General features: G+C 49.2%; 1 protein-coding gene across 1 annotated transcript; it reads left to right on the forward strand.

The window, feature by feature from the left end:
- The first annotated feature begins 629 nt into the window (after positions 1-629).
- On the forward strand, positions 630-24,392 carry Sdr42e2 (short chain dehydrogenase/reductase family 42E, member 2). Its single transcript, NM_001447327.1, is given in 12 exon segments — positions 630-787; positions 3,175-4,043; positions 5,461-5,556; positions 7,546-7,603; positions 8,220-8,338; positions 8,885-8,960; positions 11,596-11,678; positions 13,481-13,618; positions 14,572-14,637; positions 17,808-17,871; positions 19,293-19,366; positions 22,802-24,392. Coding segments are annotated over 11 exon segments (1,863 nt in total). The 5' UTR covers positions 630-787; positions 3,175-3,209; the 3' UTR covers positions 23,057-24,392.
- The last annotated feature ends 858 nt before the right edge of the window (positions 24,393-25,250 follow it).

Raw genomic sequence — 25,250 nt, forward strand, 5'->3', positions numbered from 1 at the left:
GCTTAATTCCTGCTCTTTGAGAGACAGACAGGAGGATCACAAGTTCAATGCCTGCTTGGGCTGCAGAGAAAGTAAGTAAAAAGTGAGGGGGTGGGGAGCTGAGGATGTAGCTGTAAGGTAGGACACGTTTCTAGGATGTGTGAGACTCTGGGTTTGATCTGCAGTACCACAGAAAAGGGGGTAAAAGACTGTAAGAATGGTAAGTGGGTGCATGGAAGTTCTCTTGGACAGAAGCGATGGACAGATGGAAGGTTGGACTGGATAAGTGAAAGGTAAGAGGTGAACTGAAGAAAAGATGGATTGATGGAAGTTTGAAAGGCAGATGTAGAGACCATGAAACTACAGACACCTAGGTTTACAAAGGAATGTATATATATCCACGCACACACACGTGTGTGCAACACACACACAAGGCTGAAGAGCTGGATGAGGGAACAGTTGAAATGAAGAAGAAAAAGGGACACAGGACGGTATGGAAGAACGGTGTCTGGTGAGTAGAGCAGACAGGACAGTTCAGACTTGCAGCTCCTCTGCCCCCTTTTCTCCACCAGAAACACAGCCCTGTCACTGTTTGCTCACTCTCAGGTGAGTGGGACTGCGAGGCTCCAGGCTGGAGAGCGCAGAGCGACAGGGCGACAGGGCGACAGGGCGGGTCGGCTGGGGCGGAGGCAGCGGGGGCCGGGCAGTTCCCCGGCCAGCCCAGCGGCTGCCACACAAGTGGTGTCTGCCTTGGCGCGGAGACCCAAGAGGCGCTGGGTGCACGCAGCGCTGCAGAAGCCCGAGCCAGGTGAGTACAGAGCAGAATGTGGTGGCTGGGTTCAGAGGGTGAAGAGGATGAGGGGATAGCGATCTGCTCCCCCGCCTCCAATCTATAAGCTGCGTGCAGCACTTGCTCAGCCACCAGGAGGTCGGGGCTTCCCCCTGGGTCTCTGCCTTTTGTAAAACAGATTCGGTGCTGTCGCTTGGACCTGGATTAAGGACTGAGTACTTTAACTATTTTTATTTTTTGTTGGGTTTTGTTATCTTTATATTACTATTGCTGTGTGTGTGTGTGTGTGTGTGTGTGTGTGTGTGTGTGTGTGTGTGTGTGTGTGTGTGTGTGTGTGTGGTGGGTGACAGGACGCTGCCACAGCACATGTCTAGAGGTCAGAGGACAACTTTTCTGAAGTCAACTCTTTCTACTCTCCTCATGAATCCAACTAACCAACTCATGTAGCCCAGGCTTGCAGAGATGAGTCAGCTGGTTGGCCTTGTCATTTGGTGGTTTTGAGACTGTATGTGTCCCAGGCTAGCCTGGAACTCACTATGTAACCCAGGCTGGCCCCAAACTCCTGGTAATTCTACCTAGGCCTTTGAAGTTCTGATATTGCAGGTGTGCATCAGCACAGCCAACCTTGTATAATTTTTTTCACAATCTCTGATATTTTCTGGGCCTCAGTTTCCACTTCTGGGTAATGGGAACAGTAGCTTGTACTCAGGATTGCCAGGAGAATTTTGCACTGCCGTATCCAGGTTTAGTCCTGGCTTAGCCATATTGTTGCCCTGAGGAACAGACAGTTTATCCCCCCAGTACTTAGCCAGGCACTGTTCAAGGCTTGAGTCACACCAGTCGGCAAACCCTTCATGCAACCTACATTGATGTGATTTGCAAGGGCTTTGGTATCTGCTCTCTTGGGACCACTGTATAAGGAAGACAGAGCAGTCAAGATGATCTGGGTCCATTTCAGCTGTGGATACTGAGACACAGTGAAATTGTGAGCATTTTACCCAAGGGCACATCCAGCCCTTGCCAACAGGAGCATACATATACCCTTTCTTAGAAGAGTCATCTAGGCCTTGGAAGAGGAGGCTCCACTCTGAAACTACATCCTGTCTCCTGGTTGAAGGGTAGACTGGGGAATTAGACATCCTCGGTAATAACTCTAGTTTGAGACACCCTTCCTGCCACCTATGTGGGACATGACTGTTCCTGTCCCAAAACAAACAGGATAATGACAGAAGAGACACAGCCATAGTTCTAATAACTACCATGGCCCCTGTCCTGTAACCGCCACAAGCAACAGCTCACTGGTCATTCAGCCACTCCATAGATAAGCAGCCATTATGCACTGTGTAAGGTATACCTTAGTACACAGAAGACCTACAGTGCAGCCATTGCTTTTATGATGTCTGACCTGGCCCCTGGTCCAGCCTGACGCTCAAGCAGATAAGGAAAGACTGTGGCAGCTGACTGAGCCTGAGTTAGCTATAGGTCTAGAATGAGGAGGACAGGATTCTCAGTGCCTGTCCCTGGAGCCTACCCACCTGATCGAGGAGGCTGCAAGGGGCTTAGGTCACATGGTGTCAGCCAGCTGCTTCTGGAGCACCTGGTATGGGGAGTGGCTGCAGACCTGGGAGTCGAGAGTTTTCCAGGGGCTTAGCCCTTCAAGTCCCATGTAGTCCTCCTCCATCCTCTCTTTCCTTATCCTACTCATCCTCTCCTCCCTTCCCCTCTCCCTCTTTCCCCTTCTCTCCCTCCTCTTCCTCCTCTCCCTTTCCCCATCTCTTCCTTTTCTCCCTCTTCCTCCTCTCCCTTCTCTCCCTCCTCTCCCTCCTCTTCCTCCCCTCCCTCCTCTTCCTCCTCTCCCTCCTCTCCCTCCTCTTCCTCCACTTCCTCCTCTTTCTCCTCTTCCTTTTCTCCCCCCTCTTTTCCCCCATTTCTCCTCTTGGCCTCTCCTTTATTTCCGTCCTCTTCTCCCTCTTTCCTCTCATCTTCTCTCTCTCCTTGCCTCTCCTTTCTCCCCCCTTTCCTTTTCCTCCCCCACCCTTGCCTTCCTGATGCTTAGTTCAGAGCACCACACCCAGTGTGTAAGGCCCCATAGGTATGACTGACTCTGCCTCCTTCTGGTGCTACATGGGACCTGTGGGGGAAATCAGGGGTTCTCAGTGTACATCTGAGTCACACAGCATGACTTTGAGCCTCAGGTCCCCCAGCTATGAGGTCAAAGGACAGGCTGCCTTCTCTGACTCCTTAAGGAGCCAGCAGCCACATGGAGGTTCTTGAGGCTCTGAAAGAGTCTGGAGCTCTGAGAGATCGATGAGGCCCAAGTTTTCCTAAAGTTCCCTTCAGTCCTACAAACCTGGTAACATGAGCATTGGGATGAGCCTAGAACATTCCTCTGGTTTTCTTCACAGGTGGACAGCCTCTAGGCTGCACAGCTTCATAGAGAATGAAGACCAACCCTGCGGGCGCCCCACTAGAAACCTGTCAAACTGCAGGCCAGGGCGAGAAGGGATACCCTGTATGCCAGGCCTGTGGAGGGGCCTCAAGCCTGGGGTCTGCTTCAGAGTCAGGGTCAGGCCTTAGGCCAGGGCCTGGAGTGGCTCTGGACTCTGGGCTGGGGCCTGGGGCTATTCCAGGACCTGGGCCTGGGCCGGGGCTTGGACCTAGTGCTGTTCCAGGGTCTGGGCCACAGCCTAGTGGTGTTTCTGTGACTGGGCTGCGACCTGGTACTACTTCAGGGCCTAATGCTTCTCTGGGACCTGGGCTAGGAACAGGGTCATTACCTGGGCCAGGAGCTAGGTCTGGACTGAGGCCAGGATGTGACTCAGTACCTGCACCAGCACCTCAGCCAGGATCTGGCCCAGTACCTCAGTCAGGATCTGGCCCAGTACCTCAGTCAGGATCTGGCCCAGTACCTCAGTCAGGAGCTGGCTCAGTATCTCAGCCAGGAGCTGGGTCAGTACCTCAACCAGTAAGTGAGTTAGTAACTAGTCCAGGAGCTGCACCATTACCTGGGCTGGGGCTAGGACCTGGAACCAGACGAGGCTCTGGGACTGGCTCTAACCCCGGTGAATCAGTGAGAGCCACAGTACCAGCACTACAGCAGAAGACTGAAGCCAAGCACACACAGGCTCCCAGACAGAAGGTTCTGGTGACCGGAGGAGGAGGTTACCTGGGCTTCAGCCTGGGTTCCAGCCTGGCCAAGAAAGGCGCCTCTGTCATCCTGCTTGACCTCCGCAGACCCCAGTGGCCACTACCCTCAGGAACTGAGTTTATCCAGGTACACAGATGGGGATCATGGTGGGTGGGGGCTGCCAGAGGTGACGGTGCTGGGGGCAGAGCTCAGAGGCATAGATGTGAACCAGCAGTGGGGTTTGAGATTCAGACTCTGGAGCCAAATTTACCTCCAATTCTCTTTTATTTTTAGATTTTGTTATCATTGTGTGTAGGTGCGTGGGGCTTATAATGTGAGTGTATGAGGGATATGTGTGTGATATGTGAGGGATATGTGTGTGTACCATTCATTACGTGATGTATATGTACATGTGTCTGTAATACGTGTAATGTTCATATGTGTGTGTGATATGTTTGTGATGTATGTGTAAATGCTCATGTGTGTGATGTGTATGTGCATGTGTTTGTGATATGTGTGTGTAATATTCATGTGTGTGTGATATGTTTGTGATGTGTATGTAAATGCTCATGTGTGTGATGTGTATGTACATGTGTTTGTGATATGTACTATAATGTTCATGTATTTGTGATGTGTGTGTAATGTTCATGTGTGTGTGATGTGTTTATGATATATGCATGATACATATGTGACGTGTGTGTAATGTTCATGTGTGTGATATGTATGTGCATGTGTGTGGAATATGGATGGATGGATGTGATGTATATCCATGTGACTAGTGTGTGTGGCATGCATTGTGTAACAGGTGTAGTGTATATGTATGTATGTGATGTATTTGTGTGTGATATTTGTGTATATGTGGAGGATATGTGTGTATGTATGTGATATGCATGGGTGTGACTGATGTATGTGTGGAATGCATTGTGTAACGGGTGTAGTATGTGTATGTGTGTGATGTTTTTGTGTGATATATGTATATATGTGAGTGATGTATGTAGTGCAGTCATACATTTGTCAGAGGACATCTTTCCAGAGTCACTTCTCTCCCTCCACCACAATGAGTGGGACCAGCCACTCCTTTCTGCTCTCATGCTGTACACTCCAGTCTGGCTAGCCTACGAGTTTCCAGGTAATTGTCTCCACCTTCCCTTCTCTCTACCTCCCATCTCACTGCTCATACTGGGAGCACAGATGCAAGCCATCCTATTCAGCTTTATGTGAATTCCAGGAGTCGGATCTTCAGACTTGCTTGGAAAGCATGGTTGCCCTCCTAACCATGTTACCATCCTTAGCCCCAGCTTTACGCTTCCCAGCTATAACTGTGCCTTCCTGAGCCTCGGTTGCTCTCCACAGAAAGAGACAGTAATCACAACATCTTACAAGGGCTTCCATCATCTTACAGAGGGAGTCCATAAGACAGTGTGCATGAAGCAGCCAGGCCAGCCCTGGGCTCAAGCAGAATGAATGGGGCACCAGTCTATGGGGTTAGTGAGTCCCGGTCCACCAGATGCTTAGCTAGGGCTAGATCACTGCCTTGGATTTGAACCTCTTACTTCTGTTTTAGGCTGATGTCCGAGATGAAGAAGCCCTATACCAAGCCTTCCAGGGGGTGGACTGTGTCTTTCACGTGGCCTCCTATGGCATGTCTGGGGCAGAGAAGGTGAGACCCACATGTACACCCAGAGCTGGGCTGAGTGGTGTCCAAGTCCCATCTACCCACACACTCTGATGCCTGCTCTTCACCTCCTCTAGAGAAGGACTGGGCATCCATGACATCAAATACCAGGTCTGGTACCTTCCACCTGTGTGATCAAGGGCAGCTTAACCTCCGGGCTGCTCCTTCTTCATCAGGAAAGGGAGGACACCTCTATGATTTATGTCACAAACTCTAAAGAACACTGTAGCTGTGTCTACCAAAGTGTCCTCCATTTGACTCAGATCATTTTTATTTATATATTCATAGCATTGTTTCTAATAACAAGTTACCAGAAATAGCACCGTGGTCCACTAGTTATTAAAGTAAGAGGAAGCAGACATATAATGAAATTGTATGTGCAGCCATTCAAAAGAATGAGAGGACACACAAGTGTGGACACCCAAGCAATCGCCAAAGTTTAAGATAACGTTTGCTTCCCCTACTTACCCTAAAAAGGAAAAGCAAAGCTAAGAGCCAACAAGATAACTCAACCAACCACCTTTAAGCCCAGCACTCTGGAGGCAGAGGCAGGAATATCTCTGAGTTTGAGGCCAGCCAGGACTAAATAGAGAGACTCTATCTCCATGATGATGATGATGGTGATGGTGATGGTGATGATGGTGATGATGATGGTGATGATGATGGTGGTGGTGGTGGTGATGGTGGTAATGGTGATGATGATGGTGGTGGTGGTGGTGATGATGATGATGATGATGATGATGATGATGACAACAACTTAGCCAGCTAAAGTGCCTACTGCCAAGCTTGATGACCTCAGTTTGACCCCACATGGTAGAAGGAGAAAGTTGACCCCCACAAACCTTCCTCTGACCTCTACCTATGTACCATGGCACCCACATACATGGACACACACAGGCACATACAAAACAAACAAATAAAAATATGATAAATTTTCTAAAGCTAGGATATATGATAATGTCAAATATAGGTTTTCTGTACAAACATATGAAGCTGTTAGCAGCTGTTCCCTCTGGAGAGGATGGAGGGAAACTCGGCATCAGGAGTATGAAGGAACTTTCCTCCTCATTAGATAGTCTTTTTAAAAAAACAATGTTTATGAGTATTTTGCCTACACATATGTCTGTGCATTGCAAGTGTGCCTGGTGCCTGAATAAATCAGTAGAAAGCATCAGATCCCCTGGAACTGGATTTACAGACAGTTGTGAACTGCCATGTGGGTGCTTGGGAATCGAACCCAGGACCTCTGGGAGAGTAGCTAGTACTCTTGACCACTGGGCCATCTCTGCAGGTTCCAGGTATATTTTTCACTATTTGAATTATTTTTAACATTGTAGTTGCTTCCCCATTAAACAAACAAACAAAAAAAACCACAATAGAAATAGAAATAGTTTTTGGCTGGAGATGCAGTTCAGTGGGTAGAATGCTTGCTTAATGTACCCCATAGGTTAGATCCCACCACAGAAGCCAGGTATGGTGACACATACCTATAGTCCACTTGGGAGGTAGAAACAGGAGGATCAGAAGTTCAAGGTCAGCCTTATCTGTATAACTTGTGTGAGGTCAGCCTGGCAACATGAGACACACTGTTGCAAAGACAGATAAATTAATTCACTCATTAATTAACACAGCATGTCACCTTTCCCAGTGGTGTTGAGGTCTAGATTGTATTGTTTGCTGGGTGCCTGACACACAGGACCCACCATTGCAGCCCCTTTCTTTATTTATACTCTTGTGCCCTATCTAGGACATGGCCATACTGCCACATTTGTCTCAGATAAGGGGAGACTTGAGGAGGCAGAAAATGATCCAAATTTGAAGTTACTTATCTATGCCCAACTCTATGCCAGCCCCTGCACCCTATATGCCAAGTATTCCTCAGCGAGAGTCCTGGTGACCCTGAGCCCAGCCTCTGTCCTCAGCCACAAGAACAGAAGGCAGCACGTGACTTCCTATCTCCCTCTTGTCTTTTAGCTACAAAAACGGGAGATTGAGTCTATAAATGTCGGAGGCACCAAACTGGTGATTAATGGTAGGTTCTCAGAGTGTAGTGTGGCCTGCTGTGTGATCCTTCCTCTTCTGTCTCCTGCCACTGGCCTGGCTCCGGGATGGGAGTTGGGGAGGGGACCACAGAGGCAGGACCCCCTGCCTACCTAGCTTGTATCAACTGAGGCCAGTGGGAGGTGGACCATCTTGCGTACAGACCCACTTGAACACCAGCGTCTTAGCATGTCCGGGGACTCAGGGTTGAAGAGGAAACTGAGGAAAGCCACTGAGACATCAGGAGATCCCTGGTGGGCTCTCTGGATACACCCAACCTTGACCTGTACTTCCCCAGTTCTAGAACACCCTTTTTATCTGTCCCACCAAGTGAGCCTTTTCTTCTTACCTGCCCCTGACAGAGTGGCCCTGGGGGACAAAGTCACACCAGGAATAAGAAGCCCTGGCCCCCGCATCCCAAGTTGAGGGAAAAGGCTTTTTCCTCCCAGGCAGTTCTAGATTCTCTGGGAGACCCCTGATGGTATGGGACGGGAGATGAAGACTGGATAGAAACGGGTGGATTTGCCTCCTTAGCAAGCTCACAATCTGCCTGGTGTGTGTGTGTGTGTGTGTGTGTGTGTGTGTGTGTGTGTGTGTGTTTCCTGCAGTCTGCGTCCGTCGGCGGGTTCCAAGGCTCGTATACACCAGCACAATCAACGTGACATTTGGTGGGAAGCCCATAGAGCAAGGCAATGAGGACTCCATCCCATATTTCCCCTTGGACAAGGTACCAACTTCTGGGAGAGGAGAGGCAGGGTGGTAGGCCTGAAAGTGGCTGCCTGAAGGACAGACATGGGTAGAGTCAGGTCCATCTTATCACCCAGGTGCATCCGGGCTGGCTGGACTCCCAGACACTAGTGGTCCAAACTTTCTCCCATCTTAGCTTGTCTTGCCCTCGAAAGCTTCAAAACCAGATAGACTTGGCCTTGAGCCCCACCCAGCCTAGCACCTTTCACCTCTGTAACAGGGTGTGTCACGCATTTGGAACCTCTGTTTCTTCATCTCAGTCTGAGAGCACCATGGAGGTGGTTCATAGAGAGCAGCAAATGAGACTGGGTACAAAAATGCCATGGGAACACCAAAGAACGGCATATGACTCTATCACCCAGCCTATATCCAGTATCTGTGTCACAGGCCAGACATTGCAGACTGGCAGGTGCCTCCCTGAGCTAGGACTGTGCAGCCATAGGGCTGGCCACACCCAGCTGTATGAGCATTGCCAACAGTATCACCGAGCCCATTTGGTGGCTGTGTTCTCCTTGTCCCCTGGCAGCATATGGACCACTACTCTCGAACCAAAGCCATCGCTGACCAGTTGATTCTCATGGCCAATGGGACACCTCTCCTAGGTAAGTACCATGGGGACATGCTTATAGCAAACACACCTGCCCAATGCAGCCTCTCTGAAATGTATGTCTGAGGTCCCATATCCTCCTGAGTGACAGTCCCCTGTGATCTGGGCCTTTGTCTGTCAGTGTGTTCTGAGCACCTGCACGAGACTCTTCAACCATGACACAGCCTGCACTGTAGGATCTCAGGCTCGCAGCCTGCTGAGGAAGACTCTGACCCTGACACTTGCTCTGCGCTGTCTCATGGGAGGGGGTTTAGTTTTAGCCTCTTCCTTAGCATTGTAAATATACAAGGAGCTATAGCTCTTTGGAGGGGACCACTCGAGTGGGAGGAGGCTCTTGCACTTCACCCTCAGTAACATTCCAGAAAGAATCCACCTCAGCTGTCTCCCTCCGTTCCCTCCTCTGGCTATGAAGCAACAATAGAACAGCAACAGTCCACGCTCTGCTTGTGTGCTCTTCACGTCAGGCCCTATTTCGAGTACTGATTTCATATGCAAAAGGTTCATTGACTCCATGTCATCCCTGAGGGGGAGATAGAATTTAGGCATCCCTGGTCTTCTGCACAGGAGCCAAATCCATTCAGACAATTTGCTTGTCCTAAGTCACTGTTACCGCCTCTCTGAAATTTGGAAGCTAAAAGATACCAGCCAACGTGGTCTCATCTACCTGGGCCTAGTGGCTAAGTCCGGTCGTCTCAGCTACTCGGGAGGTGGAGGAAGGAGGGTCACAAGTTCAAGGCTTGCTATGACTACAGAGTGAGCTCAAGGCCATCCTGGGCTCTATAGCAGGGCCCTGCCTCAAAAAAACAAAAAGAAAAGCAAAATAGTTCAGAGACAATGCTTGCTCAGCATAGGGCCTGTGTTCAACCTCTAGTACTGTGGTTCTCAACCTTCTTAAACCTGAGACCCTTTAATGCAGTTCTTCATGTTGTGATGACCCCCAACCATAAAATTACTACTTCCTAATGGTACTTTTGCTGCTGTTATATATTGTAATGTAAATATCTGATATGCAGGCTATCTGATATGCAATCCCTTTGGGGTTGAAATAACTCCACTTCTCTAGTGCCAAAATTAGAGACAAACGTGGGAACCAGTTGGATTTGGAGGACAAGAGAGGTTTGAAATGATAGCCTCCGGTCTACACATAAGGAAGCAGAGACTCGTTAGCTGGCGTTGCAGTCGCGCAGCATTGGGTGGTAGAGTTGGACTTTCAAGCCCAGCAGCATCTGAGCACCAGAAACTAGGCCTGACCCACTGTGCTGCTACTCAAGAGGCAGCAAACCAGGTCTCTGCACGTGGACTCTCTTCCCTACAATATTCCTGCTTTCACTACCTAGCCTGTCAGTGTTTGACCTCTGATCCTGCTGTGCATACACAGTGTTGCCCCAGGATCTGATGCAGCTGAACTCCCTTCTGTGCCAGGGCACAGCCCTTTTCACCTACTGCCAGGCCAGACACCTAATCTTCTGGCCGGGAATTATTTATATGCACATACCCAAGCTTCCAGTGCTCAGAAGAGTCATGGATACCCTAGGCCTGCCCCTCTCTGATGTGGCTGCCCAGTGTCCCTCCAGCCACCATTGGCTGCAACCTGACCTCCCTCTACCATGCCCCCAGGGACCCAGAGTTTAAACTTAGCTGTAAGCCACAGAAAAGCTCAGCTGACACCTGCCTTCCAGGAAGACAGCCATGGTCACCAGAGGTGATTACCGTGGTATGTAATCCAGGCTAGTCCTGAGATGGCCCTCACTTGACTGGCTGCCAGAATCCTAATAAGTAGGTCACAGTGCCTTGTCAGTGTGTTGTGTCCTTTTGCACCTGCTTGAGTTAGTGTCCTGCAATTCCCACGGTGGCTTAGAACATTCTCTTGCCATCTGAAAGCTGGAGCCTGGAGTCTTGGTGTTAGCTAGTGTAGAGGGCCGACCTTCCTTTGAAGACTCTAAAGAAGAGGTCCTCTTTGTCTCCTCCAGTTTTGGATGGCCCCTGAACACCTTTATATGGCTTCCTTTTCCTCTGTTGGTCTCTTTTAAGGCTCCTGTAATTGGATTAGGCCCAGCTGGAAATCTACAGTGATCTCAGCTCACCATATCCTTAGTTACAACCTTGAAGGCCCTTTTCCAAACACAGCCATATTGGCAGGTTTGGAATACAAACTTATTTTTTGGAGATCAATCTATCATCCATGACACTGGGCTTCCTTGTAAAGGGAAGGGTGATGGAAGATGGAAGGCTCCGACCCTGGCTTATTTGTGGGGAAAGGGAACATACAATGGAAGTGTCCAGAAAACAGATTCATAGGAAAAACCAGCCCTCTGGATTAGGAAGGATGGATCCTGAGTAACACAAAGACTGGTAGGGGCTGATGTCCTCAGGGATTGTGGTCCTGATCCTGATGATGCTGAGAGATAACTTCCAGGTGAGAACATCCTACGAACGCCACCCACAGGACCTCTGTGGGCAGGGGGGTCCCCAAGGAAACGGGACTGCTTTCAGCACAAGATATACTGGGCCTTTTAGACAGAATGGGGAGATGTGGATGGCTTTGGCCTCCCATCCTCATTGGCTGTGGCCCCCCCACCTCCATGTGCTGCTCCTCTACAGGCCCCTGACAACCCTCTCTTCTGTCCCAGGAGGAGGCACCCTCCGCACCTGTGTGCTCCGTCCCCCAGGGATCTATGGTCCTGAAGAACAGAGACACCTGCCCCGGGTGGCGGTAGGTCCTCCCAGCCTTCCTGTGCCCAGAGGCAGGAGTCAGGTTGACACGATGGGCATGCTGACTGGACTTTTGCAGCTCTCTGTCACTGCATCTGTCTAGAGGCCATGCCCCAGCCAGAGACTATGCTCGAAGGTCACCCTGATGCCCACCAGCCTATCATAGTCCCTCAGCCCTACCAGGCACAAAGCTTTCAGTGTACCATCCAGGCCTCATTTCAGGCTGGGGAGACCCCAGAAAGACTCATGTGGGTGCCCTGAGGCCTGGGTCATTCGTCCCAGTATGCCAGAAAACTCTAGAGAAATCTGGGTACTGAGAATATGGCTGCAGGGGGCTCTAGGCTTCACATCCACAGCCTGGTCAAGGAGACAGACTGCTCAGTCATAACTTCAGCACAGTGAGGGCTGAGTAGAGAAACACTAGAGAATATAAGCCTGGCAGGAGACATCCAGGAGGACTTCCTGGGGGAAGGGATGCCCGTGGTGTTTGGAAGGAGGAAAAGGGATCCCCCTGAGCTCCCCAAGAGGAGCTAAGGTAAGCAGAGGAAAGGAATGCCAAGTAGAGAAGTAACTTGAGCATGGACCTAAATGTGAGGAAGGTTAATGTAATCAACAAGAGGTTCATGTGGTTGGAACTAACAGAGGAGGATATAAAAGGCCATGGGGATATGAAAGGGTGTCTGGGGAGTGCTGTCCAGGCCTGCTGCTGAGTTCTTACAGGATACTAGGTCAACTACAGGGATTTTTCCCCATTTATATACTTACTGAACTACTACTGTGTGCTCAGTACTGTTCTGGATCAGGGACAGATCAGTAAACAGAACAGAACACTTCTGCCGTTATATGGCTTGTGGTCTTGTAGACTAAAATAAATACACGTTGAGTTACAAAGAGTGTTGGAAGGTGCCAAACCCAAAGAGAGGAAAGAAAAACTTGATGGGAGTGAGGTGATTGGGCTTCTGGGGAAGTTGGAGAAGCCCCTGAGAGAAAGCAAGGTTTTAAACCTCCCAAGGGAGGAAGGAGGCAAGCAGGCCAAGAAGAGGCTCCAAGTGGGGCAACTCCCAGAAAGCCTTAAGATTGATCAGGAAGAGACAGACAGCCTGGGGTCATGGCAGCACAAGCAGGAGAGAGGGTCCCTAGAGGGACTTGTAGAGGAGCTGGGCCAAGTCTAGAAGGGCTTTGGGCAGTGTCTGCCCTTCAGTGTTTATCGTCACAGCCTTCTGCATTCATCAGATCAGGGCCAGAAATGGCGGTGCAGAGTGAATGGACAACCATCATTCAGGTAGAATGCATTCAGAAGCTGCCGTAGTCCCCAAGGCATGAGATAAGGGTGGCAGTCAGGGAGAGAAGTGGTCTTTATGGTTATTATAGTTACTATTATTCTTCTGAACGGCCATAATAGTCACGGCATCTGGGTTTACAGCTGGTTTGAATGTATAAGAAAAGATAAGCTCAAAGGTGGGGTCAGAGAGATGGCTCAATGGTTAAGAGCACTGACTGCCCTTCCAGAGGTCCTGAGTTCAATTCCCAGCAACCACATGGTGGCTCACAACCATCTATAATGGAATCTGCTGTCCCCTTCTGCTGTGGCTGAAGATCTGTTTTATATGTGTCACATATAAAACAGGTAAGAAAGTCTTCAAAATAAAAGCTCAAAGGCAGCCGCAGGTCATTTGTGAGACAACCAAGCAGAGATGGCTCGAGGACTTGGGACATGGGAGTTGGGAGTCTGGCCTGTGAGCATGTATATAGATAGTAAAGCCACCCAGGTGAGTCTGCACTGTCACCTCTCCCCCATGCCAGAGCCACATCAAGAAGAGACTGTTCATGTTCCGGTTTGGGGACCGCAGGACGCGCATGAACTGGGTCCACGTGCAGAATCTGGTGCAGGCACACATGCGGGCGGCTGAGGGCCTCACCATGGCTAAAGGCTACGTGGCCGTGAGTGTCTTGTGACATCCCTTCCCTCCCAACCCCCAGGTTGCAGCAAGGAGGAGCCCACAGGAGGCCCAGGTTCACTGGGTTGGGTAGAAGTGTCAGACAGCATAATTAGCTCCTCACGGTGACCCTATGACATCACAGCTTCCAGCTGAAGCCTGTGTCTTCACAATACTCATCTTGCTGAAGAAACTCAAGTAGTGAGGTTGAGGGAGTCCATCGGAGTCACACAGCTTATCAGTGTAGCTGCCCTTACCAAACTCGGGGCCACAGTCTGTACCCCAAGAAGCCAAAGTCAGTCCTTTAGAAGCCAATTAAAAGAATCAAATTATCCCAGCACTCTGGAAGCAGAGGCACGTGAATCTTCATGAGTTTGAGGTCAGCCTGATCTACAGAGGGAATTCTATGACAGCCAGGACTACACAGAGAAATCCTGTCTTGAAAAAAAAAAGGCAAAAGGACCCAGTGATCCCCTCTTGTCTGTCTTGGTGTCCTGAAGTGAGATTAAAGTTTAAATAGAGTCCCTGGAATATGAACATCTCCATGGTCCTGCTCCAGGTCACTAAGTGGGCTTGGTCCTCAACTGTTAGGTCTGAGAAGTTGTTACAACTGAATGAAAGGAGATAAACTTCCCTTTGGCTGGGGCCCTTCCATTTTTCCAACTGGAGATCCCTAAAGAAATTCCCTTTTTCTTCCGGGTAGATCCATTGTTTGAATAGTATGATAGTCAGATTGACGGACACCTGGCCCACAATGTCAATGTCTCTTTAGAATTCCGTCATTTCTGCCAAGCCAGTTACAGCCCTTCATAGAGAGGTACCCTGTGTTGCCCAGGTCTCTTCCCAGAACTGCTCAGGAAGACAAGAAGGCTGAAACAGCTTCCGGGAGCCATGAGAAGAGGGGGTTGGGCTGTGGGCAGACATCTGACTGTACCTCTTCCCTCCTGTCACCCTCAGAGCGGGCAGGCATACTACATCCATGACGGGGAGAGTGTCAACCTCTTTGAGTGGATGGCCCCACTGGTAAGTGTTCTCCCCGCCTCACCACCACCCCCAGCCTGAGTGAGACTCTCAGTCCCACCCTCTGTTCTTGTATCCTTTCCTTCCACCAAACCCGAGAATTTGCCTTAGAAAGGCTGTCATATTGTCCAATGCCTGGGTGGCATTGGGGACATCTGATGCTGGGCTGTGACTTCCCCTTAGTGGTACCCTGTGCTCCTGCTTTCGTCACAGAACTTTCTAACTTGCCTCCTGATTTGGTCATGTGAGTCTTCTGTCGTTTCTTTTTGCAATGGAACCCAGGGCCCATGCTGAAACAAGTGTCCTACCACTGAGTGGAGGAGGGTTGCTTATAATCCCTTGGTCGGTATGGTGGTCACCACCCTGGAGGGAGGAGTTTGGTCTTTGAGAACCCTGACCTCTCTCAGCAGCCCACAGTCTCCTTTGGACCAGGCCCATGTGGAAAGTGAGCACAGAAACCCAGGCTACAGGTAGAGGGGTATCTTGTACTGCTGTGCCAAAGGCAGCTGTGGTTTGTTCCAGTTAAAGAGTGTTTTCAGGGGCTGGAGAGAGGGCTCAGTGGTTATGAGCACTGGCCGCTCTACCAGGGACCTGGGTTTAAGGCCCATCACCACATGGCAGCTAGCAACTCTGTAACACCAGTTCCAGAGGATCTGATGCTCCCTCCCAGCCCCCACAAGCACCAATCATACACACAAGCAAAACACAGCCCTGCATGAGGGCTGGCGAGTGGGTTCAGTTACCAGCACTCACACGGTACACACAGCAATCTGTAACTCCTGACCCAAGGGACCCAACACCCTCACACGGATGTACAAGCAGTTAAAACACCAATGAACATAAAACAAAAACAAAAAATTTAAAAATAAACACTCTTACATGTAGAGGTCTTTTTTGTAATTTTTTTAAGTTCAAAAGCACTTTTATTCAGACATAAGCTATGTAATTCATCTACAGAAAGGATACAATTCAATATAGTTTTCTTTTTAACATCATATTCTGAGTTTATAACCATCACCATAATTGACCTTAAAGTAGGTCTTCATCTTCAGAGAAGCAAAACAGGCCTGTACCTGTTGGCTCAGGCCCTACTTTGATTTACGCTCAAGCCCAACCCACCACAGACAGTGTGAGTCTTGCTCTGTATTCTGCCCATGCTGGCTGTTTCCTGAGAGGAGTGGCCTTTTGTCTGGCTTCTTCCCCTTTAGTTTTCTTTCTTTTTCTTTTTTCGGGCTGGGTACCGAACCCAGGGCCTTGCACTTGCTGGGTACCGAACCCAGGGCCTTGCGCTTGCTAGGCAAGTGCTCTACCACTGAGCTAAATCCCCAACCCCCCCCCCTTTAGTTTTCAAGGTCGATCCATGCTGTTACCTGAATCAGGTAGAGACTTCCTTTCCTTTTACATTAATGTGTGTATGCCTGCACCTGTGTAAACAAGTGTACATGTATGTAAATACACATGCCTGTGAGGGTCAGAGGACAACTTCCTTAGGACATGCGAGTGCACACACAAACACACACACACACACACACACACACACACACACACACACATGCACACACACCGTGCTGGGATTACATTATTGTGTGCTTTCGTGGAATTTCTAGGCTAACCAGTTACTCCAGGCTTAACTTCCCATTGAAGAACTGCCAGAGTGTTTTCCGGAGACTGCAGGACTCCTGTCTCCCAGCAGTGGGGAGCGCCCCCTTTCTTTCCCGCCTGCCAGCCTTTATTAGCTTAGCTTTGACTAAAACTAAGAGGTTTTATCCAGGTGGACAGCTCCACCTACTCCCTGCCGGTCTGTTTCTTCCACCGCCGCCTTCCACACACTTGCTGAGTTTTATCTATTTTTCTTTAATAGTACAGTCAATTCTAGAAGGGAAAAAAAAATCAGATTCTATTTAAGAACCTGGATACAGGTTCGTGTGTCGGTGGATATAGTACAAAAACCTAAATGATGTGAAAGATTCTAAGTTTAAAACCCTGCCCCATGCCTGGTAGTGGTGGCTCACACCTTATCTCAGACAGAGCTCAGGAGGCAGAGACAGGTGTGGCTCTCTTGAGTTCGAGGCCAGCCTGGTCTACAGAGTTCCAGAACAGCCAGGGCTATGCAGAAAAAACATGTCTTGGGGGTTGGGGATTTAGCTCAGTGGTAGAGCGCTTGCCTAGCAAGCACAAGGCCCTGGGTTTGGTCCTCAGCTCTGGAAAAAAAAGAAAGAAAGAAAAAAACATGTCTTGAAAAAAACAAAATAGGACTGGAGAGATGGCTCAGTGGTTAAGGGCACTGGCTGTTCTTCCAGAGGTCCTGAGTTCAATTCCCAGCAAGCACATGGTGGCTCATGACCATCTGTAATGGGATCTGATGCCCTCTTCTCGTGTGTCTGAAGACAGCTACAGTGTAGTCACTTACATAAATAAATCTTTTTTTTAAACACACAAAATAAATAAGATAAGAGATGGCTTAGCAGATGAAGAGTCCCAGAGTTGCCTAGCCTGGTCCCCAGGACCTACATGGTGAAAAAGAGAACTGATTCCAACAAATTGTCTTTGATATCTCTCTCTCTCTCTCTCTCTCTCTCTCTCTCTCTCTCTCTCTCTCTCTCTCACACACACACACACACACACACACACACACACACACACAGTAGAAAGAAAAAGATTTGTTCTATGTTTTTAACTTGAGTTATCTTGACCAAAGAGTAGATCTCATTTCAAGATTGGTGTGCAAAGTGATGATGATGGTGGTGATGGTAATGATGATGGTGGTGGTGATGATGATGATGGTGGTGATGGTAATGATGATGGTGGTGATGGTACTGGTGATGATGATGTCAGGCATAGTGTAAATGCCCTTAATTACAGCACTCAAGAGTTAGAGGCAGGCAGATTTTTGTAATTTGAGGTCAAGCTGGTCTACATAGAGAGACCCTGTCTCCAAACAAAAACAAAAGCAAAAAAAAAAAAAAAACAAAAAACAAAAAACAAAAAACAAAACAAAAACAAGAACAAAGGCCTGGTATAGGCTTGGGGGAGGCGGAGGGGGGATGTCTGTCTCTCTGGGCTCTCTGGGCTCTGGGCTTGTGGGTCCCCTGCCAGCAGGATATGGAATACAGGCAATCTTCCCTCACCAGCCTAAACAACCCATTCTCATGTCAGACCATGTTCCCTTGCAGTTTGAGAAGCTGGGGTACAGCCAGCCCTGGATCCAGGTACCGACCTCCTGTGTGTATCTGACAGGTAAGGAAGCATGACTATGAAAACCCATGTGCCAGGGTCTGGACTAGGATGAGGCCATCGAGGCCCTGCCATGGGTGAAGATGATGGAATTTAAATAGGTTGTTCAGGAACGCCCAGCCAGACCCAGCACTCAGAGAGGCAAATGTCTCAATATCGCTACAGCTACATTGATCTTAGGCCCACCCCGCTTAAACTTGAGCCTCTAAAAAGGCTGGAGTGACTGTTGTAAAAGAAGAGTCTGGGGCTCAGACCTGCCAGACGTGGGGAAGTGACCGAGAGAGGCAGCTTTGACTCTTAGACTTAGCTGGAAGGCAGAGGAAGCCAGAGGCTTCCCCTCTTCCAAGGTCATCTGATACTAGGGCTTCTTTGGGGGGTGTGTGGAGACTTTGACCTTGGATTCTCCCCCTCCCCCCTGCATGTCAGTACCTGCTCCCACTCCCTGGTCACACCCCACCAAGAAAGTGTGTTCTGCTGCCGCCCTCTGCTGGCCGCCTAGTAAGAAGGCAAGCAGGCGTCTGGCCTCGGGTGAGCTGCCCAAGGGAACAGCTAGCTGGTCTTCAAGTCACAAAGGGCTGTGTTCCTGGCGCATCAGAGTCTGGACCTATTCTTTTTAAAGGCATTGGGGATATTATTGAAATCAAAGACTTGTAAACTTTTTACCCAGGTGGGCGACTTCTGTATAACACTGCCACAGTGACTGACCTGTAGCCCACGTGATGACAACTTGGGAGAATTGTATATAAATACAGTTCTCTGTAAACTTGCGTCTTGGTGCACCTTCACATTGCTTGAGGCAATGATGTCAGGACAGAGGGAGTGGCAGAGAAGCACTTCCAACCCCTCCCTCTCCTTCCAAAGTCAGCATCTCAAAATAGGAGAGAGGGCCAAGTGTGGTGCCTCCAGCACCTGGGAGGCTGAGACAGGAGGATCATGAGTTCAAGACCAGCTCAAGCTACCTAGAGAGTTTGAAGCCATTCTGGTCTTCCACAGTAAAATCCTGCCTCAAAAGAGAGAACTTGAAGACCAGGTGCTACCACCCAGCCCGATCCCCTGAGTTCAGTCCCTGAGACCCATATGGTAGAAGGGAAGAATTGATTCCCCAAGGTGGTCCTGCACGATTCACACACGTGCCATGGCACATATGCACCCACAGGCATAAACACATACGTGAAACAAGTGCATGAAATGTCATTAAAGAGAGGCTGAGAAAACAGAAATTCCTGAGCCTTCTCAGATTTGCTTGCACTCTTCAGACCATCACTGTTACTTGGTGCCATCTGTGACATATCTCCTAGCTAACAGGCCCCTAGCAAATGCTGCCGACTTAAAGAATCCAGTGACCTCTGTAAGGGACTCCTAGCAAAGCAAACGATGCCCCAGTGGCTTTGTCCTTAGCCCTTCTCACCCGCCCTCCCCCACAGCTGCAGTGATGGAGTTTCTGCACCTAGCACTGAGACCTATCTGCACCATCTCCCCACTACTCACCCGCAGTGAGGTAAGTGGGGTGCTGAGGGGTGGGGGAATCCCAGCTCTGCGCCGTCCTCCTCCCCTCCTCATCTCCACCATTGCTGAACACCTCGGTCACACGATTCTTCTCTGTGGTCCCAGAACCTTCCATATAGACCCGAAACTACAGCCCGTTCCTTTCTAACGCTCCCTACCAACTAAGTCTTTGCTCAGACTGTATTACAAACTGAAAATTGGACCACTCCAAAATCCTACCTCATAGCTGTCATTCCAGCTGTAAGTGGCTTATCTTCTAGCCAGAGCTCCCAAAGATAGGTCCCATAGCAGGCGCTCTTTTGAACCAAACTCTGAATGTATATGTTGCTGTAAAATGAAAAGTTTGAGGGGCTGAAGGAGAAGGAGGAAGAGGGAGCTGGAGTGCCTGGCATGGAGAAGCCGCAAGTAATAAGGGATTTCACAGCTGGGGAACAGGGTAGTGTAGTGGTAGATCTGCCCAATCTAGGCGCGAGAGAGAAGCCACCGAGAGAACATGGAAGCGGATGTAAAGATTCCTCTCTGCACATTTACAGGTTGTTATGATTATTCTTAAGGGATGGATGTGTACGGGACTTTGTATGTTTAGGTAGGCAATTATATCTTATCAATTGGATCAGAGGTTATATATAGTGTTGTGTGTTCTTTCATGTGGCGATTTAAGTTGAAGAGAGTGCGGTGGCTAGAGACGCTGGACCACCACAGAGTTGGGATGTGCATGTCTGGCATGGTGGCAACCTGTCTTGGGAACTAGATGGGTAGGGAGATTGCTGCCAGGCTCAGAGAGAAGCCATTGGCAGTGTGATATGGGATGGAGCAAAGCGGGTGAGACGCTTTGCTGACTGAGATGAAAATATCTACCAGATATCTTGGGGCACTGGGGTGCCAGATCTAGTGCGGAATAAAAGCATTTTACTTTTTATAATTTTACAGCAACAATTTTTATGTGCATATATATGCATGCACAAACACACACACACACACACACACACACACACACACACACACAAATCCCCAGTGGCCCTAGGCTCATCATTTAAGTTTATTTACTTATTGTTAAGTGTGTATTAAATGCCTTCTATGTATAGAATATCAATACCATTCGCATACTTATGGTGCATAGTTTGGGGGAGTTGTCTTGTTTTTTGAGACAGGTCTCACTATGCAGCTCTGTATATCCTGGAACTCACTATGTAGAGTGAGCTGGCCTCCGGCTCACAGAGATCCACCTGCCCCTTCCTCCTGAGTGCTAGGTTGGAATGTGTGCACCATCGCACTAGCAGACGTGTGTGTGGTTTTATATTTGCTTAGCATGTACCATCCAAAAAGAGGACATCTTGGCGCTAGAGAAAGGACATATCAGGTTAGAGCCCTCACTGCTCTTCCGACGACCCAAGTTTGATTCCCAGCACCCACATGGTGGCTCACAACCATCCATAACTCCAGTCCCAAGGGATCTGACGCCCTCTTCCGGCATGCACACAATGCACATGCATGCACTCAGGCAGGGCATATAAAATAAACAGTAAGGCAGCAGGTGGTATTTGGGGCCTCTCTCCTTTGATTCCTCCTAGTGCTAAATTAGCAAGGGCAAAAAGATTGTGCTTTTTAGTTTATGATGAGAAACCGAGCGCTGGAGAAACTGGTGGCTTATGCAAGATCACACCACACTGGAATTAGTTTCAGGATGGCAAGTTCACTGCTCCTTAAGATGAAAGGAAGTGGGAGCATGGAGAATGTTTCAGAGAAGCTACAGCCTACACCCTTTCCAGATCGATGGGGGATAATGACGGTCCTTTAATGTCACTTGATATTCACCGCTGCTGGAAACTATTACCCTGTCCATGTTCAGAGGGGGAAATTAGAGACATAGTGAACACAGTGAAGCTGCCTACACAAGATCATTCACTTACAAGGTACTGGTGGGATTTGAATCCAGACCTAAAGCTTTACCACTAGCTTGTAAAATACCAGGAACCAACAAGGCCAAACAGCTGGCAGGAACTGTAGTCAGGCAAGAGCTTGGTTACCCTTCCTCTTGTCTGAAGTGTGGGTTTGCGGGTTAACTTCTTGGCTCCAGGGCAAAGGGTCTGGGGCCGTTTGGGAGCTATGGTCAGTTGCCATCTGCTGGCCCGTCTGTGAGACACCAATCAGCTTTTTAGCATTTAAAAACCTTTCATTCCTTGAGCACCTACTGTGTGCCAGGCACTTCACTGAGCACTGGAGGTAAGAAAGACTTGATCCTTACACCCAGGAAGTTCACAGTCCAAAGAGGAAAATGTTCTAGAAACCAGGCAACTCAACGTGGTGATAAGCATTACCCAGAGATGTGAGGAAGAATTTTCCAGCAAGCAGGAGAGGCACCTACGCCCTGAGGTCACGGTTAAACCTGACCTCTGAGAACACTGTGCTAGGACCCACTCTGTGCTTGCCTAGCTCACAGCTATGTCTCCCTGCTTGGCTGGCTTTAGGATATTTACTAACCTGCATACCTCCAAGCCCTGAACTCACTATCAGGGGCAAAACAGGCAAGGATTAGTCTATTTCCCTCTCTGGGGTCCCCAGACCAGGGCTTGGCCCCCATGGGAGAATCATGAAGCCAAAGTCCAGCTAGAGAATAACAAGCCAGGTGGGAGAGCATCACCAGACCCCAACACGACCAAGAATATGGCCACTTTCTAAAGTGGATCTCCTATGTGACCGTAGGCAAGTCACTTAACCTCTGAAATTCAATGTCCAATTATGCTAAGAGGAAATAGTGCCATCGCAGAGGACAAAAGAGTATAACGGCCCACACCCGTGCTCATTGGGAGTTCTACCATCGATAGTTGTCATTTATTGCCCTGGAAGAAGGTGGGCCTCAGGCCAACTGGCAGCAGGGGAAATGCAGCTCAGACTTAAAGAGGAGGAATCACTTGTTCGTAATTGAATTCCTCTCTTAGGGTCACTTAGTTAACCAGCTGAGAGCATAGGGAGGCTGTTCTGGAGGTCCTGTCCACCATTGGCCTTGAGCTGGCAACAGGAAGCCAACATCCTTCTTTGGGGATGTTTTTCTGGAGAACCGCATTCCACTACAGGCAGGAAGCCTTCAGCCTGTCTTGGCATTCAAGAATGCATTTAAGGGCCCCCAGGGGTCCAGAACGAGGCTAAGCTAGGAAGAGAAGTAGAGAAGAGGAATGAAACAGGGTGAAAATTTAGCAGAGCCTGAGGGTGAGATACAGAAAGGGAATCGAGGAGGCGGCGCCCTCCAAGAAAAAGATCTCAGAAAGGAAGCCTCCCCTCCCTCCTCAGGAAGGCATCGCAGGAATCAGACGCAACTAGTCTTTAAACCCGTGTGACCGAAAGGCAGACTGCCCTTCCCCTTTCCATCAACAAGGCACAGGATGCTTTCCCACTAACCCAGCCCTCTGCTGCTCCGCCTCTCCCATAGGTGCTCAGCATGACCGTGACGCACACCTTCCAGATTGCCAAGGCCCGCGCTCAGCTTGGCTACGCGCCGGACAAGTTCAGCTTCGCAGACGCAGTGGAGCGATATGTGCAGGCCACGACCCCGCAGCCCTGCTGTTGCACCGTGCTGACGCTCCTGCGGCTGCTGCTCCTGCTGCTGCTCCTGCTCGGCTTGCTCGGCCTAGCCCTGTACTTTCTAGGGCTGCAGCCTTTGCAGGCGGTGGTGGAGAGGCTCTGATCCGGACCCCAAAGCCGGATCAAGCCCACGTAGGCTCTCTGCGCTTCTTCCTGGCTTTGACCTCCCGGTTTAGGCCCGCCCCTGCTTTTTGGCCACACCCCGATTCCTGGCCATGCCCCTGCTCCTCTCTCTAAGCTTGTCTTTCTGGAGTTTGGGCCGACTTTCCCTGCTTTTCGCTCCCTGATTCAGTGTGGTTCTCTTCTGTGAGGTTAGGCGAGGCGGTTGATGAAGTCCCAGCCTCTTATCTTACTTCTCCTTCCCAGCTATTTCCAGTCCTACCCAGTCTAGCCCTCTCTTTCCTACTCTTCCCGATCCTTCCTTTCTGCCTCCATCTGTACACAGAAACCCCAGCGAGGTCGCTTCTGTAAGGACAAACCTTGGCCCCGCCTTCGCGGTTGGTCTAAATGCTTGAGTTCTGGTTGGTGGAGTCTTTGGAATTGAACCTGTTTTCTGCCTCCTTCTGGGACCTCCTCCCTGCCATGGCTTCTTTGAGTTTATCCTGATGCTGACCACCGACCTTTGTGTTGACTAGCTGGGGAAGGATAGCCAAGCCCAACTTGATAGCTTTTGGTTCCCAGTTAATGGAGTGGAAATGACTCAGCACAGTAAACGGTCTCAGTACTAAAGGAGGCAATGGGGGAAGAAAGTTTGTAAAAGAAATGGAATGTCTCATAAAAAGTACCAATATAACAGCCGAAATAAGAATTTGGCTGATCATATTTTATGATGTAGTTTGTGCGTGCTTGTATGTGCTATCAGAGGATGTCGTTCTTGGAGCTGTCTTACTTTATTTTTCCAGACTGGTTTAGAGTTTGGAATTTGGAATGGGTCGGCTAGGCAAGAAGTCTTAGGGATCCACCTGTCTCTGGCTTCCCAGAGCTGGGATTGCAAGCATATGTAACCTCACCCGGCATTTTATGTAGGTGCTGGAAATGGAATTCGGGTCCCCATCCTTGTGTGGCAAGCACTTTACCCACTGAGCCATTTCCCCAGCCTCCGTATTTCAGTGTCATTTGTATCTCTTGATGAGTAGTGGTCCTCGCCATCATCTTTAAGAGTTTAAGCCCACAGACCTGCCCTCTACAGAGCCCGCACCTCCCTGCCATCATGGTATGGATCTCAAAATAACAGTGTGTAAGCAGATCCACAGATCTCCATCATCTGGTGCACATGTGGCATTAACTGAATAAACACCGTAGACCCTAGCAGAGAGTAAAGTAACCACTGGCTGCAGTGGAGGAAAGAGAAGGTACTAGTCAACCTTCATAGGTGGTGTTCCTCATAGCCCGTGTCCCTGCCTGGCAAATAAGGAAAACTGTGTGTCTTCATTTAAAAAGACTTACTGATTTATTTTATGTGTGAGTACACTGTATCTGTCTTCAGACACACCAGAGGAGGGCATTGAATCCCAGATGATTGTGAGCCACCATGTGATTGCTGGGAATTGAACTCAGCACCTCTGGAAGAGCAGTCAGTGCTCTTGACCACTGAGCCATCTCTCCAGTGTCTACTTTGTTTTTGTTTTAAAGATCAATAGTAATCATTTCTATCTGTTTAGAGTGCCCAACGCCAGCAGGAACTTGCATTTGTATGGCCTTATCTCATTACTAGAGCTACTCTTACAGTAGGGGTTGTTACCGTCAATTTAAAGGTAAGGAATCTAAGGCTATCACTAACTTGAAATATCAGGGGTGAGGGCTACTGCTTTGTAGCTGAAATCATTTGAAAGACCTTCCCAAGGCCCAGTGGAAAATGTAATTCATGGTTTATGCCCATTGCAGCCTAACTGTTTCAGGGTTTGGGGTTGAACTCTGGGTCTCCCTCTTTCTCCCAGACCTACAAATCTCAGGCTGTCTGAGCTTGGCCATTATACTTTTCCTGTTCCTATGACAAAATGCTTGGGCAAGCTGGGGTAGTGGTGGCTCATGCCTTTAAATCTAGCACTTGGAGGCAAAAGTAGGCAGATCCCTGAGTTTGAGACCAGCCTGATCTAGAGCATGAGTTGAAGGACAGCCAAGGCTTTGCAGAGAAACCCTGTTTTGGGAAAACAAACAAACAAACCCCTGATAATGGCAACTTAAGAAAGGGTTTATTTTGCCTCCTAGTTCGTGTGTCCATTGTATGAGCAAAGTTAGTGTCAGGAACGTGAAGCAGCTGGTCACATTGTGTCTGTAGTCAGAGAAAAGAGAGACTG

The sequence above is a fragment of the Rattus norvegicus genome, chromosome 1, assembly GCF_021556685.1.
Source record: "Rattus norvegicus strain SHRSP/BbbUtx chromosome 1, alternate assembly SHRSP_T2T, whole genome shotgun sequence".
NCBI classification, from domain to species: domain Eukaryota; kingdom Metazoa; phylum Chordata; class Mammalia; order Rodentia; family Muridae; genus Rattus; species Rattus norvegicus.